Here is a 14,950-nt window from a genome sequence, read left to right as displayed (position 1 = left end):
TGCACGACAGAATTGATTAAATTATATTTAATAAACTCCTTAGCTGGAATAATTTCAAATGCGGAAGCATAAAACAATTATTAATACGGGAATAAATTCGTTTCAAAAAGTTGATTTTTAATAAAACATAATTTCCCTGTAATTCTGGTGTGCAGCAATATACGGAGATTGAGGCTTGGGTGGGGTGAAGGCCGTGGGGAGAGTTTGAACGTCACACCGTTTCATCCTGTTTGCTTGAGGAAAAAGTCTTTCACTCCATCTCCTCAGGTGCACCAGAGCTGCACAAAATGCAAACCACCGGGCATTCAGCAAGAAGAACCCGCCATACTTGTGACGTATATTAACTTCTGGCGCAGAATCTTAAAGAAAACGACTCGAATTTATATCCACGACTCAGTGAGGACAAATAACAAGCCTGTGTTTGAAGTGTGTGTGTGTGTGAGAGAGTGCTCGCGCAGTCTCACTGCCGACGAATTACATTACCGCACGTTTGAACCGCACAGACTCACCATTCAGGGCTTATTGGAGTGTCTTTAAGGACATGAGGTGAGTTTATTATTTAATGTGAATATTTTGAGTGCTTTGTGGTGAATTACACGCAGGCTCGTGAGAGCTGAGCGCGTATGTGCAAGATGGCGACGCAGTTTTGAATGCAAAGGTGCAACATTCAGCTAACGGATGTTTCCCTTAAACTCTCCCCCGGGTCATTTTACACTATATATTGATTTAGGTGATATCTTATGAGGTTGCTTTACATCTCTGTCTACCCGAGATATTAAGATTTTGCTTGTGGTTTCCGGTTAAATGTTGTTCCTCGGATTAACTAATATTAGCTTGCTGGCTAACGCCATTAGTGTGAGTTCATACCACAGCCAGGAGTTTATTGCTGAAAATCATCATTAAAGTCTGCTCCGTAATATACACACATGAGCTTTAAACATTAAATATTGTATCCTTTTCTTGCATGTAAAAAGGCAGAGTAGTGTCTAAAATCATGCTTGAAACGAGAATAACAAGTGCTGAATGTGAAACCCACTGTATTCAGTAGGCTATGTCAGTTTCGCTGCCTGGAAATTACATAAAGTTTGGACTTGTGCACCTATATACGCTTCACAACTGATGACAGTTCTTTGCAACAGTCTGTTGAAGTTCTCAACCTTAAAGATAATAAGTACTTTAATGACATACACGTTTACCAGAGACATTCAAATGTACTCATAAATATTGCATTGACTTGCTTGGGACAAATAAACAGTCTATTAGACAGGATTTTCCTTTATCTCAGCGTTTTGAAGTAATTTTGATATTTATATTTCATATTACACATACGTATGTATGTGTGTGTACATACAGTGTATGTATGTATATATTTGACTATAATGCTGAGATTAAAAGAAAAAAAAACTATTTGAGAGAGAAAGAGACTCTAAAATGGTTAAAATGGTTTTAAGTCAGTTATTTATATATTTTGCTGTAGTGTGTGTCAGTAGGAAATATCAGTTTACATTTACAAACATTCTTTTTGCCATTAATTGTAATAATCCAGTGAGATTTGTGTATGCACAAGGAATCTGTCTAGCCAGGATGATCTGATCTCACCATCATCGAGTCCGTCTGTGATTACATGAAGAAACAGAAAAAACTGAGACAGACTAAATCCAGAAGAACTGCGGGAACGTCTCCAAGATGCTTGAAGAAACCTTCCTGCAAAGCTACAGTACTGTGAAAAGTACTGGCACTTGTGTTAAAATGCTGTAAAGTGAGAATGCTTTCAAAAATAAAATCACAAATTGAATTTATTTATTATTTAACTTCTATTAACTGATTCAAATCAATATATGGTGTAACGACCCTTTGCGTTTAAAACGGCTTTTGTCCAGGTACACTTGCGCATAGTTTTTCAAGTAGCTTTGCAGGAAGGTTTCTTCAAGCATCTTGGAGACGTTCCCGCAGTTCTTCTGGATTTAGTCTGTCTCAGTTTTTTCTGTTTCTTCATGTAATCACAGACGGACTCGATGATGGTGAGATCAGATTGGGTATTAACATGCCTAAGACTTTTGCACAGTACTATATATATATATATATATATATATATATATATATATGGTGTGTTTGTGTATAATATAATGTGCCTTTATGTGCCTTTTCCCCCTTTTAGTGTAGGATGCACCCCTGTAAATTCAATGTGCATAACATCTAAATGAGTTTGTGCTCACAGGTTCATAATAGGACTTGTATATTGAAGGGGAAGTACCAGCAGTTCCAGCATGAGATTGAAGTGTTTTAGTCACTTGCAACATTTTGTTGTTGGTGAGTGTCAACTTCTAGCATGTCAAAATGTCGACTAGCACCCAGAAACCATGTGAATATGTTTTCAGGAAAAAAAATTCAGATCTGTTAATTAGGGTGCAGAGTACATGCACTGGCATAAAGGCAGAAGTTACAGTGAGCATGTTCATAACTGCAGAAGGTAAGAAAAGTAGTTGTCATTCACACCTACAGCCCACAATTAAACAATGCTGGTGAATCCAGCATATCTCTCTCACACGCTTTCTCTCTCTCTCTCTCTCTCTCTCTCTCTCCCTCTGTCTCTGTCTCTCTCTCTCTCTGTCTTTCTCTCTCTCTCTGTCTTTCTCTCACGCTTCTCTCTCTCTCTCTCTCTCTCTCTCTCTCTCTCTCTCTCTCTCTCACGCTTTCTCTCTCTCTCTCTCTCTCTCTCTGTCTTTCTCTCTCTCTCTCTCTCTCTCTCTCTCTCTCTGTCTTTCTCTCTCTCTCTCTCTCTCTCTCTCTCTCTCTGTCTTCCTCTTTCTCTCTCTCACGCTTTCTCTCTCTCTCTCTCTCTCTCTCTCTCTCTCTCTCTCTCTCTCTCTCTCTCTCTCTCTCTCTCTCTCTCTCTCTGTCTTTCTCTTTCTCTCTCGACCCTGCAGCAGAACCCAGCTCTGTTTGCGGCTCCACTTGCAACTTAATTAGGCTTGCCATCAGGAGAGATACAATGTGCCTGTAAAGAGTGCCAGGCCTGCAACCCCCCCCCCCCCCCCCATCCCCATCATTGCTGTTGCCTTATGTGCTTGCTGAGGGACAGTGGAGTGAAACACAGGACATGTAACTGTTGTGCTGCCGTGTCTGTGGCCAAGCGTGACACGGTAATGCTAGTGAGCAAGCAAGCACCGGAAAATACTTAGAGGCAAGCTGCCACGTTGACTAAGTTTTGGAGGGGTTTTGTTCCCATTGTGCCATTAAAATTAGAGAGATATATTGATATGTTTTTTGTAACTGATAGCAATTATTTGCATGTTTATGTGCCCGATAACTGATATACAGAACTGATTTATTACTGATAAATTAACTATTAACGGATTCTATATTTATTGTTTAATTTCTGTTTTTGACAATTATAACAACAGTAATGAACAGAACAAACTGATTTATTTAACACTTTTTAAATACTGCAGTTTCACTCCCTTCTTGCATACAAAACAAAACACACTTCTACATCAATAAATGGTCTGAAAGTGCAAAAAACCCCAAAAAACTTTGATAAGGTAAACAAACAGGTAATGAATATAGCATGTACAAATAATTCTAACAAATAAATAAAAAAGCATGGAACATTCTAAACCACCTAAATAATAAAAAAAACATTAGTGTAGCTTAATAATCCCAGTTGCATCTTTTGTATTTATAACAACAGGATTAATATTAACAACATCAGTGTTTTTTTTTTCTCCAGATACGTAATACCAAATATGTTATTTACAGTAATGCTATAGTATAGATTATTGTTTTATTTGAGAATCAAATAAATAAGCTTAACAAATATTAATTTTACAATGAAGAATTTAATTTAAGTTTTTAGGCGTTTAAAAACAGGGCTTATGCAAAACAACATTCATATTAGGATACTCTGGCTTATTAAAGAGCCTACAAGACTTAAAGGAGAACTCCGGTCAATTTTAACATTGAGCAAATTTTTTTGTAAATTTGGAGTAGTCGATTGTCGAGTTCACGTCGACAATCGACTACTGTGGACTTCGACCGAAAACAGGATGTAAATACAGGTATGTGCGCTGGCCGAATTAACATCACTTTTATTCATATCTTTCACATCTACTGCAGTCAGATTCACCCGTGTTCACTCTGAAGGAATCACTCACATGACCTGTGCACTTGTAATGACACATCAAGGATGTTAAGAGGCTAAAAGCAGGTTTAAAACTTGCCCTATTTAAGTCAACAGGGTGCAAATTTTAAAAATAGCATAACACGGTGTAGGCAACACCGATTTTTGTCGTTGTTCTCTGTACTGACAGCACTCCAAATTTACAAAAAAATTGTTAAAATTGACCGGAGTTCTCCTTTAATGTCAAACTGAACACAATTACAACCCATACGTGTAATTAAACTTTGTCCAATATGTGACTGAGGACAAAAACAAATAGAAACACTGCAAAAATGAACAAAATTAGTAGTCTGATACAAAAATGATCAGGGATATTATTCAGCTAGTGCTGAGTATTTTTGTGTCCTTCCTTCCTACGTCCTACTTAAGTATTTAAGGCATTATTCTCTTTATAAATTTGAGCTTTTCTGCATTTTGGGGAGATAGTCTATTCTATTCTATTGTTAACATAAGACATAAACGACTGTTTATGAAGATACTCGCAAATACGGGCATTTTGAGACACAAGTGTGTGTATTTGACCGTTCAAGACCAGTAAGGTAAGTACTCGTGCGCTGTATGAGCAGCAGCTTTATGTGCGTGGATTCCATGTATGTGCGCTCATTGCCCGTCCCTCAGACAACCCGCACACATATTGAATGAGCACTGTTTCGCTGCTTACTGCGCGTGAGCGGTTTCAAACCACTTGTTCTTAAATCACAAGGCTTAAAAACGCATTGTTTCTTGAGACAGCATGATGATATGACTCTGGTGCTAAAGTCTGACATCATCAATTGACAATCGGTTCGTGAGATCGGCCTATTTTAGTGACTCCCGATCGAGTCATAGAATGTGATTATCAGCTGATACTGATCTCCAATCGGAGCATCCCTATGAAATTGCCTAGCTGCTGACAGAGTGCTTTATCTGTGCGTTTACACAGAACGTCTCTCGCGAAGATAATTAATTTCCACAGAGCTGTAATTATTTAGCTAATTATTATAATATAACTAATAAAAGTTATATTGTAGAAGTTAATATAATTTAAGGAGTTTCAGTTTTTAATTTAAAGTCCTTTTCTCCAGTGTTGTGACGTATTTCCCAGTGAAACGGAATATTGAACAGAGGGCAGGGTTTTACTCTAGCGCTCCTCCTCTCCATCTCTGCTCATAGCAGACTAACGGTTTGAGGGGAGTGGTTAAGCGTTTCCCAACCCAAGCCGTCAAACCTACATCATCAGAGAAGGAACGCCATTCCAGACCGGAAGCAACTTTTCAGACTTTGATTAAAGATTACGACGGAAAACAATTTCTTTCTGTGTATTAACTTGCACGGATTAATTTTTCACCACAAGACTAGTAATATGCGCTAACAAAGTAAATTTTGATTTCAGTTGGACTTTAAGGGAGTGTTTTCCTTTTTCATGTTTTCCTTTTTCTTTAGTGTGTTATGTAGCTGTTCATATCTCAATGTCTCCCACAAAAATATTTATTCTATCTAAAAGAGAAGGCTGATCCAGACCTAGCTAAAACACCTCGATCGAATTCTACCTCATCGACCTACGTCACTAGGTGGAAATATTTGCATAATGCCGCCCAAATCCATACGCAAAGAAAGAAGGTGTGGCTTCAGTTATCAGTAGTGTTGTTGCCACCATGTTGTGAGACGCTGTGTGTTTCTATGCAAAAGCAGCACTTTATTTGGCCTTCCGAAGGTGGACGCAGTTAGGAATCAGTGGTTGATTTATTTACAACACTGTACCAGAACAGTACAACTCACATGTTCGTTGCATTAATGGCTGTTATGTTAAACAAAGTTATCAAGTTATTTTACCTTTGAAGTTTGAACACCATGACTCTCTCCCCTCAGATGCAGTGCTTTAAGGTTTAAGGCATTGTTTGTAGAGAGATGATCAGGGACTCCAGATCTGTATGAGGCACATAGATGCCAGGGAGTGTGTTAAAGTTGCCATGAAATGGAAATCTATTTTCTAAATGCATCTTAATGGTCTTATTGTGAAGAATTCATCCATGTTATTATTAGGAATGCACAAAAAATTCCCCTACTGAAAATTTTCGGTTTCGGGCCAAAATGGTTGTGAATGCCCGAAATCATTGACTGAAATAGTCACGTTTAATTAGCGCTTCTCCGAATGGCACATTTTGACTTCAGCGTCTATTTTGTGCACATAACAGATAAACTACAACAGTTAAACGTGTCCTCTGTTTGTGTGGACTGTTTGACATGATCGATTTCTCTATTTTAATCGATACTGAAATGGATTCTTAAAGCCCCCCTGTGGTGAAAATCAAGTTTTTAATGTTCATATGGTTTAAGACAAGCCATGTGCAAATTTATAAGTTAACACCATTGCTGCGTATTTTCTCCTTGTGAGCCAAATACGGTCTCATAAACCACGGTTTGAAATCACTGGTGTTTCTGGCGTAAAATGCGGCATACACCCGACGTATCTTTTTTTTCCTCTCAAAACCCAATTTTATATGTGTAGCATTTTTTTCAACTATGCAGGTAATGTTTTACAATATCTTGAAAAATTACTTGCATTACTTTTTAAACCGTTTAACTGATGATTATTATTATTAGTAGTAGTAGTATTAATCGGTCTAAATTCTTACTGTCGCTTAACGGTTAACTAGTTAATTTTGAGCATCCCTAATGGCGACTTTAAAGGGATAGTTCACCCTATCCCTGTCGTTCTAAATCTGTATGACTTTCTTATGTGGAACACAAGATATTTCTAAGATCTTTGGAGTCCAAACAACATAGACCCAACTGAAAGTCAGGTTAGTAACAACATGAGGGTGAATAAATTATGATTTCATTTGTATTTTTTTGGGGTGAACTGTCCCTTTAAGATTGGCTAGCACAGAGAAACATCCTCTGGGAGAGGTTGTTATTTCATTTTGATATGGGTTGATCCTCCTCTGCCCAAAAGTAATCTTGACCATCAGAACTGTTCTCAGACCATTGTTAAAGTTAAGATTTAACAATAAGCTTCCCCAGCACAAATGGATGTAGAGCTTTCAGTTAGACTTTTGCATATTTCCTTGATGGATCAAATCATATCCAGAGTGGTGGTTTAGTGAATCTTTATATATTAATATTTCTCTATTGTGGGGTTGATGGCGCCAAATGACATCAGTGTGGCAGATGTTTCTGACAAATCCTGTTTTTTGCAGGATGTGGGAGTGTTATGCTCGCTGTCTGCTCTCTTGTGCTGAATCTTTCATTGTCAGGTTTAATTTATAAGTGATGTGTCAATGTTTGATATGTTTTATGAATGCTACCTGTTTAGTATTTTTCTCTTTGTGGATTGATTTTGATATAGCCTGGCTGAGACATATTTTGGGGGTAAGTGATGACAAAAGGTTGAATTTATGGCATGAATGGATGCAAGAAGATGGAGGGGCAGGTTGAACCTGATGAAAGGGAGACAAAAGGTATAAAAGTGAAGTGTGGACATATCAAACAATAGGTCTCCTCCTGATTAGGCTGTATTTTTGTTCAGGCTCTGACAGATAAGCTTGATGAAGTGTGTATGGAAAATCCAATCCGCACACACTCTGAGCTGAGGAGCACCCAGCCAGCTCCAGTCATGGAGATTCCTGCTGTCTGATTTGGGTATGCAAACAGACTCTCGTGTTGATACGTGGGACAGAGCTTATTAGTGTGTACTGAAGTGTGACCTGTGATCTGAAAGCCAAATAAATGCCCTTGACCTTTTGACCTGATATGAAAATTTATTAACAGAATATTTCAGGGTTATACAAAAAGCTTTCTTGCTAATATAATGGAACAGTCTAGCATATTATGCTCTGATGATAATGCATTGATTTGAATGGAGGAATAGAAGTGTTTGTGGGGTCACTGGAATAGCCCAACTATTACTTGGTTTACAGTTTGTCTATGATAATGGAAAGATTGTGGACTTTGCTACAGTAAACCACTGAACCCTTCAGTAGCATCTGTTGTTGAATTTTGCTGTACGTGTCGTGTGTCAGGAGAGATGGATGCTGTCCAGCCACAGATAGCAAGGGCTTTGAGCCTAAGGTCAACAGGTGTGCTTTCACAAGACAGTAAGAGACTGCACTGAGTCCACAAATACTGTGCACATGTCCATGTCACCCTTACATTATTATCATTGCATTATTCTACCTTTCTGTTTAAACAGAAAATCATTTATGTGCTGCATTGTGCATTTTTACATGTATTAATAATACATGACCTCTGGTGTACCAGTGCTTTGGCGTCAAGTCACCTTTATTTTTATAGTGCTTTAAACAATAGATTTTTTTTTTCCAAGCACCTTTACAATAACAAACAGGAAAGTAACAGAATTAATGATGCAAACTTCATCAAATATAAGACAAATTTTCCTGTAAAGCAGCTGTAGAAATTTATTATTATTATTATTATTATTGTTAATATTTGTGTTTATTGGGATAGGGACAGATGCATTATACATAGATGAATGCCAGCCATCTAATGCAAGTTTCATAGTTAAGGGTGTAATGACACACTCACCATGTCTCGATACGATATGAAACTATCGTGATACTTTAAGCCAAATTAAAGAAGATGGTTATATTGTTATTAGGGATGCACTGATATGAAAATTTTGGCTGACACAGATAATTCTTTATTTTTAAAAGCCAATAACGATATATATTGGCCGATAAATCTAAATCCAAATTTTATATGATTTTTTTGAGAGCCTGATTACAAAAGCAAAAGTCTCGCCATTAAAAGCCATGTCCCAAGCACTTCAACATAAATCAGACCTATACAGTACAGTAGCCTATAGTGAACCAGTGTAAGATTCGTTAACTTTGAGTTCAAAATTAAGAGCTTCAACCCATATTCAGTGTGCAAATTGAAAAAGGAAAAAGTACTTGATAATCAAGTATTTGACTTGTACCTGAACTTTAAAGGGGACTCAGCTCTCTTTTTAGTTGTGATATAGTGTCTCAGTCTACATTACACTACTACTACTACATAATAATAATAATAATAATAATAATATAATATTTTTCATATGACAGTAATAGCCATATATGGTAAAAATAAATGAAATTTTAACAAAGTTTTGCTCTAATTTCTATACATGCAAGAGATAAACCTGTGAGCTTTTGCAAGTTTACAAACATGTCTCTAGGGGTGGGCGATCTTCCTAAAATTTCTTTAAAAAAATCTTATAACAAACAATAACGATCTGAATCGCGATCTTCCCAATTTTGAGGTGTACTATCGAGAATATCCAGACTGTAACAAGCCTATGAACTTATCTGTTTTCACAATTGAAAACAATTATTTCAATAAACAATCAGTTTTCAAAATAGTGGTTGTCGACTGATACTGTTTTTTTTTTATGGCCGATGCCGATAACCTAAAGAGCAGGCCAATATAAAGCCTATACATTTGAATTAATATTTAAATAAGTAAATTGAAACTTTTTTTTTTAAATCTCTAAATTAAACAGACTTACTTTAGATTGTAACTTCTAGATTCTGTAATCGTTTTACAGTATTTTTCTGAATGTTGCCGTCAACGGGCAACCAGGTGAGACACAGGGCCCACGACCGATTTAAATTATCCAGATAGAAATTTGTTGCCCATTCTCAATAGGAAAGTGCCCAAACAACATCGCTCTGCAACAAAAACTGCTCAAAAAGTTGCCCTGTGTATCATCACCTTAAAGGAACACGCTGACTTTTTTGGACTTACAGCTTATTCACCGTGTCCCCCAGAGTTAGAGAAGTCCATACATACCCTTTTCATCTCCGTGCGTGCCGTAACTCTGCGACGGGATGAGGAGGAGGGAGGGTCGAGCTAGCCTCCGTTTTGTTTGACAATACTTCGAACGTCAACAAGAAGTGACGTCACCCAACATTGCTTAGAGCACCTTTAAGTCCCAAAAAGTCGGCGTGTTCCTTTAAGTTTGTGTGCACTGGAAATCATATTTATTCAAATAAAGACAAGCTAACACTAATTTTACATACAGCATACTGAAAATGACAAGAATATGACATAGCGGGCAACTAATTATAGCGCAGCATAGTTTGAAATCAAGCGTTCAGTTTGTTGATCGTGTGTCTCAAGTGAAGCTGAACTCTCCTGTCCGCATTCAGTTTACACAGACCGACTGTCAAGCACAGTAACACGCGATCATACAGGCTGCAAATGCGGACTTCAAAATAGCTGACTGCTGGATTCGACTTAGCCTGCAAGGTTTGTGAAATTAAAATTTGTTTAAATGATATAAATACGCATTTGCTGAATGCTGACGGTAAATAGGAAAGTATTAGTAGTGTTTGCCTTTTTGTTACTAATAATATAAAAGCAAACGCTATGATATTCCTTTGTATACATTTTACTTTCTTTGATCTACTCGGCCCTGTCTTCCTGACAGCCATCCACGCGGCAGTAGAGGTTGTGGCCTTTCACCCACTGATGAATACGGCACTTATATCGCTGATACCCAAAAAAGGGAAAGATCATTCGGATTGTGCAAACTACAGACCCATTAGTTTGCTAAACACCGATATAAAAATGTATGCCAGAATTCTGGCCTTGCGACTACAGCGGTATCTGAATTCATTAGCCCACCCTGACCAGTCTGGCTTTATGCCAAAAAGATTAGCGGCGGATAACATTCGGAGACTACTGCACGTCATTCACGAATCCCGGGTTGTCCCACTCCAGCTGCGGGTTCTTTCGTTGGACGCAGAGAAGGCGTTTGACAGGCTGGAGTGGGACTACCTCTGGTCTGTTTTGGATGTGTATGGCTTTGACAAAGGCTTAGTAAACATAAGAGTTTTATATAGAAACCCCATAGCCTCTGTTATGACTAATGGAGTACATTGAGTCATTCTTGAAGAGACAGATGCCACATACTGCAGTCAATTTCTTTGTGCTTTGTGTCGACATATTGACATCATTAGAAATCTCATGGGCTTGATTTAAATTTGAAATATCTTTTGTTGGTTTTAAGAAGCCAGCACTTTTTCTGGAAAACCAAGCAGAACATTTGCTTAGCAATCCTGTAAAACAAAGCATGTTTCATCAATAGGTCGCACATTGTGATCTGAGACCATGAAAAACTTTGTACCCAAGACTCCTTCAGAATTTTTGGCTCTTGAAATGTTCTTATATATTTTTTCCCTTCTTCTCTCTCTCTTCCTCAGGTGGTTTGGCAGCACGATCATGCCGTCGTTGAGGCCTTGATTGAGTAGCAGTGCTCCAGGCCCCTTCTGAGCCTCCGGCACCCCACCAGGCAGCCGCAGCATGTCCAGTTCAGGATTTCCCCCCAGCCAGGGGTCCTTCAGCAGCGAGCAGAGCCGTTACCCACCACACTCAGTGCAGTACACCTTCAGCTCCACACGCCACCCAACGGTCAGTACCACAGACACCTTCACCTACACTGCACGATACACTGCCAACAAACTACATAACAGGAATGGTGCTAAAGTAGAATTGTAACAGTAACTTTCCTTTCCCTGAGTCGCTTCTACTTTGGACTTAACTTGTTAGTTTTGTGTGTTCATTGCAGATCCTGAACCACAAGACTAATAGCACCACCTTTTCTCTCAGAGCAGGCCTGATATACTGCTGCAAACAGCTAAAATTACATGTATTTAGTTTAAAGGGATAGTTCACCCAAAAATGAAAATTAGCCCATGATTTACACACCCTGAAGCCATCCTAAGTGTATATGACATTCTTCTTTCAGACGAATACAGTCGGAGTTATATTAAAAAATGTCCTGACTCTTCCAAGCCTGATAATGGAAGTGAATGGCTGTTTGACTTTAGAAGTCCATTAAAGCACATATATTCATGATTAAAGTGCTCAAAACGGCTCTGCGGGGGTTAATAAAGGCCTCTGAAGTGAAGCGATGTGTTCGTGTAAGAAAAATATCCATATTTAAAACTTTATCAACTAAAATAACTAGCTTCCGGCAGACAGCCTTATGCATCAATTTACGCCAAAAGAGTAACACCTGAACTTGCCGCACAATGTAATGATGAATGCGGTTGCCCAGTCCTGTTTGTTTGAACCGCGAGAGGTTGCTCTCATTACGAGTCAATTGCCGTCATTACGTTGTGCGTCAAGTTCAAGTGTTACTCTTTTGGCGTGAATTAATGCGTACGGCTGTCTGCCGGAAGCTAGTTATTTTAGTCAGTAATATATTTTTCTTACACAAAGGCATTGCTTCACTTCAGAGGCCTTTATTAAACCCCTGCAGAGCTGTTTCGAGCACTTTTATCATGAATAGATGCGCTTTAATGGACTTCTAAAGTCAAACAGCCATTCACTCCCATTATCAGGCTTGGAAGAGCCAGGACATTTTTTTTATATAACTCCGATTGTATTCGTCTGAAAGAAGAATGTCATATACACTTAGGATGGCTTCAGGGTGAGTAAATCATGGGCTAATTTTCATTTTTGGGTGAACGAGCAAGGTGTTTTGTAAACTTTATAAACAGGAAACAGGTTTGATGGGGTTTATACAGCCTCTGTTTATCCCTAAATGTCAATACCAGTAGGACATTAATACCAACAACCCATGTTAGTTAGACATGTACTTGCAGGGCTCAACGCTAAGAATTTTTTTTTCTACTGGTCCAGTTGGGTCAGGTCGGCCAGTGGTTTAAATTTTTACTTGCCCTGCAAAAATTTCCACTGTTTACCTCCTTCCTCCTAAAAGCCAGACCTAACCCACTTAATTGTTCACCTCTGTATAATGAGTGCTGTGTTATGGGGTGTTCACACATACAGCAGTTTTATTGCTAGAGAGTGGATGTATTATTGGTTGTAGTGGGCGTTTCTACTGCTGGATGATATCACGTTATTGATTGGCTGCGTAACTGCCCATAGCTTTTTGAAGTCTTACCACAAATAGTATGTGTTGCTGGTGTCATGGACAATTCAGTCCACCTGATAAGCTGAGTTTGTCTTGGACCCCACAGAATAGCTGTTTGTAATGTCTGATCAGACAAAAATATTACTTAATATATTATAAAATTAATTGTAATATAATTAAACATTTGTGTTGAATGTAGGCTATATGTAGAATAAAGGCTAAGCGAGTGGTTAGCTTGTAAAACCTAAAGGCTCGAATGCACTACACCCCGACTTCGGATCTGGAAGAGTCAACGCTAATTGCAAAAAGTCAGAGCCAGTCTGCAGATTGTGGGCAGTGGAGTTTGATTTTTAATCGGGTACTGAATAGAGTACCCATTAAAGGTGACATATCATGAAAATCTGACTACTTCCGTGTTTAAAGGGTTAGTTCACCTAAAAATGAAAATTCTGTCAGTAATTACTCGCGCTCATGTTGTTCCAACCCCATAAGACTTTCGTTCATCTTCGGAACACAAATTAAGATGAAGTCTGAGAGCTGGATCACTCCTCCATAGGCTTCTATGGGATCGAAACTTGCAAACCCAGAAAGTTAGTAAAGACATCGTGAAAATAGTCCAAGTGACTACAGTGGCTCACCCATAAGTTTATCAAGCGACGAGAATACTTTTTGTTTGCAAAAAACAACTTTATTAAACGACTTTATAACTTTTAACGACTTTATTCAACTATTCATTTTTGTCTGTGTGGGCCTGAATGAATTCACGTAGTGTAACAGCGCAGCGCTTCTGGGTTGTACGTCACCACGTAGGCTCGCTATTGGCCGACGCTGGTCGTGTGTGTGATGCGTGTGACGTACAACATAGAAGCGCTGCGCTGTTACACTACGTGAATTCATTCAGGCCCACACAGACGAAAATTAATAGTTGAATAAAGTCGTTATTTTTGTTGTTTTTTGCGTGCAAAAAGTATTCTCGTCGCTTGATAAACTTGTGGTTGAGCCACTGTAGTCACTTGGACTATTTTCTCGATGTCTTTAATAACTTTTCTGGGCCGGCAAGTTTGGATCCCATAGAAGCCTATGGAGGAGTGATCCAGCTCTCAGATTTCATCAAAAATATCTTAATTTGTGTTCCGAAGATGAACGAAAGCCTTACGGGGTTGGAACAACATGAGGGTGAGTAATTACTGACAGAATTTTCATTTTTGGGTGAACTAACCCTTTAAGTGCTATAACTGGGCCCCAGGTGCATCTACCAACCCAGAAAACATGAAAAGTGACGACCCAGTAACTAAGCCTTTCTCTGCAAACATGTCAAAAAATAAGCTTATCAGATTTCGCTTCCCTTCTGACGTAGGAAGGGGATCTTATTATAATATTATGTCAGGGTATGTTTACACGACAACGATGTTCTAAAAACAGAAACGTTTTTTCTTTGAACAGATGACAACGTTATCAAAATGATCCCTGTTCACACGGATCTGTGAAAACAACTAATAACGCTGTATTATGCATGCCAGACAAGTAGTTGGCAATGTCACTTTGTAAAGGAGACTACGCGCCAAACTTTCCAAACTGTAAATGGTTAGTTCATCCAAGAATTTTAATTCTACATTTACTCTCATGTTGTTTTTGCGTGTCACGCAAGCATTTGAACTTACTTGTTCACTGCAGTATGCGCATCGTTGTAAATCTGTTCATCATATAAAGCCATCGTGTCTCTTCAGCAGACTTGGATTTGGATTAGACTACTCAATTGATTATTTTTACGATGCTTTCATGAAATTTTTTGGATCTTTTAAGCTTTAAAGAAATGTACTTTAAATGGAGGCTTTCTTAAATATCTTAATTTGTGTTTGGAAGTTGAATGAAAATCTTATAGGTTTGAAACAACATGACAGAATTTA

At 38.4% G+C, this 14,950-nt stretch overlaps 1 protein-coding gene across 1 annotated transcript in view; it reads left to right on the top strand.

The window, feature by feature from the left end:
• The first annotated feature begins 200 nt into the window (after nt 1–200).
• Nucleotides 201–14,950, top strand: part of ncor1 (nuclear receptor corepressor 1) — a 115,321-nt gene continuing 100,571 nt past the window's right edge. The window contains exons 1-2 of the mRNA XM_084113421.1: nt 201–546; nt 11,365–11,572. Coding sequence (XP_083969547.1) covers nt 11,465–11,572 — 108 coding nt within the window. The 5' untranslated portion in view covers nt 201–546; nt 11,365–11,464. The remainder of the gene's footprint in view (nt 547–11,364; nt 11,573–14,950) is intronic.

This window comes from Abramis brama (assembly GCF_963993115.1).
Source record: "Abramis brama genome assembly, chromosome: 5".
In the NCBI taxonomy this organism is placed as follows: domain Eukaryota; kingdom Metazoa; phylum Chordata; class Actinopteri; order Cypriniformes; family Leuciscidae; genus Abramis; species Abramis brama.
Note: the sequence above shows the minus strand (reverse complement) of the source record. Positions and strands in the feature narration are given on the sequence as shown.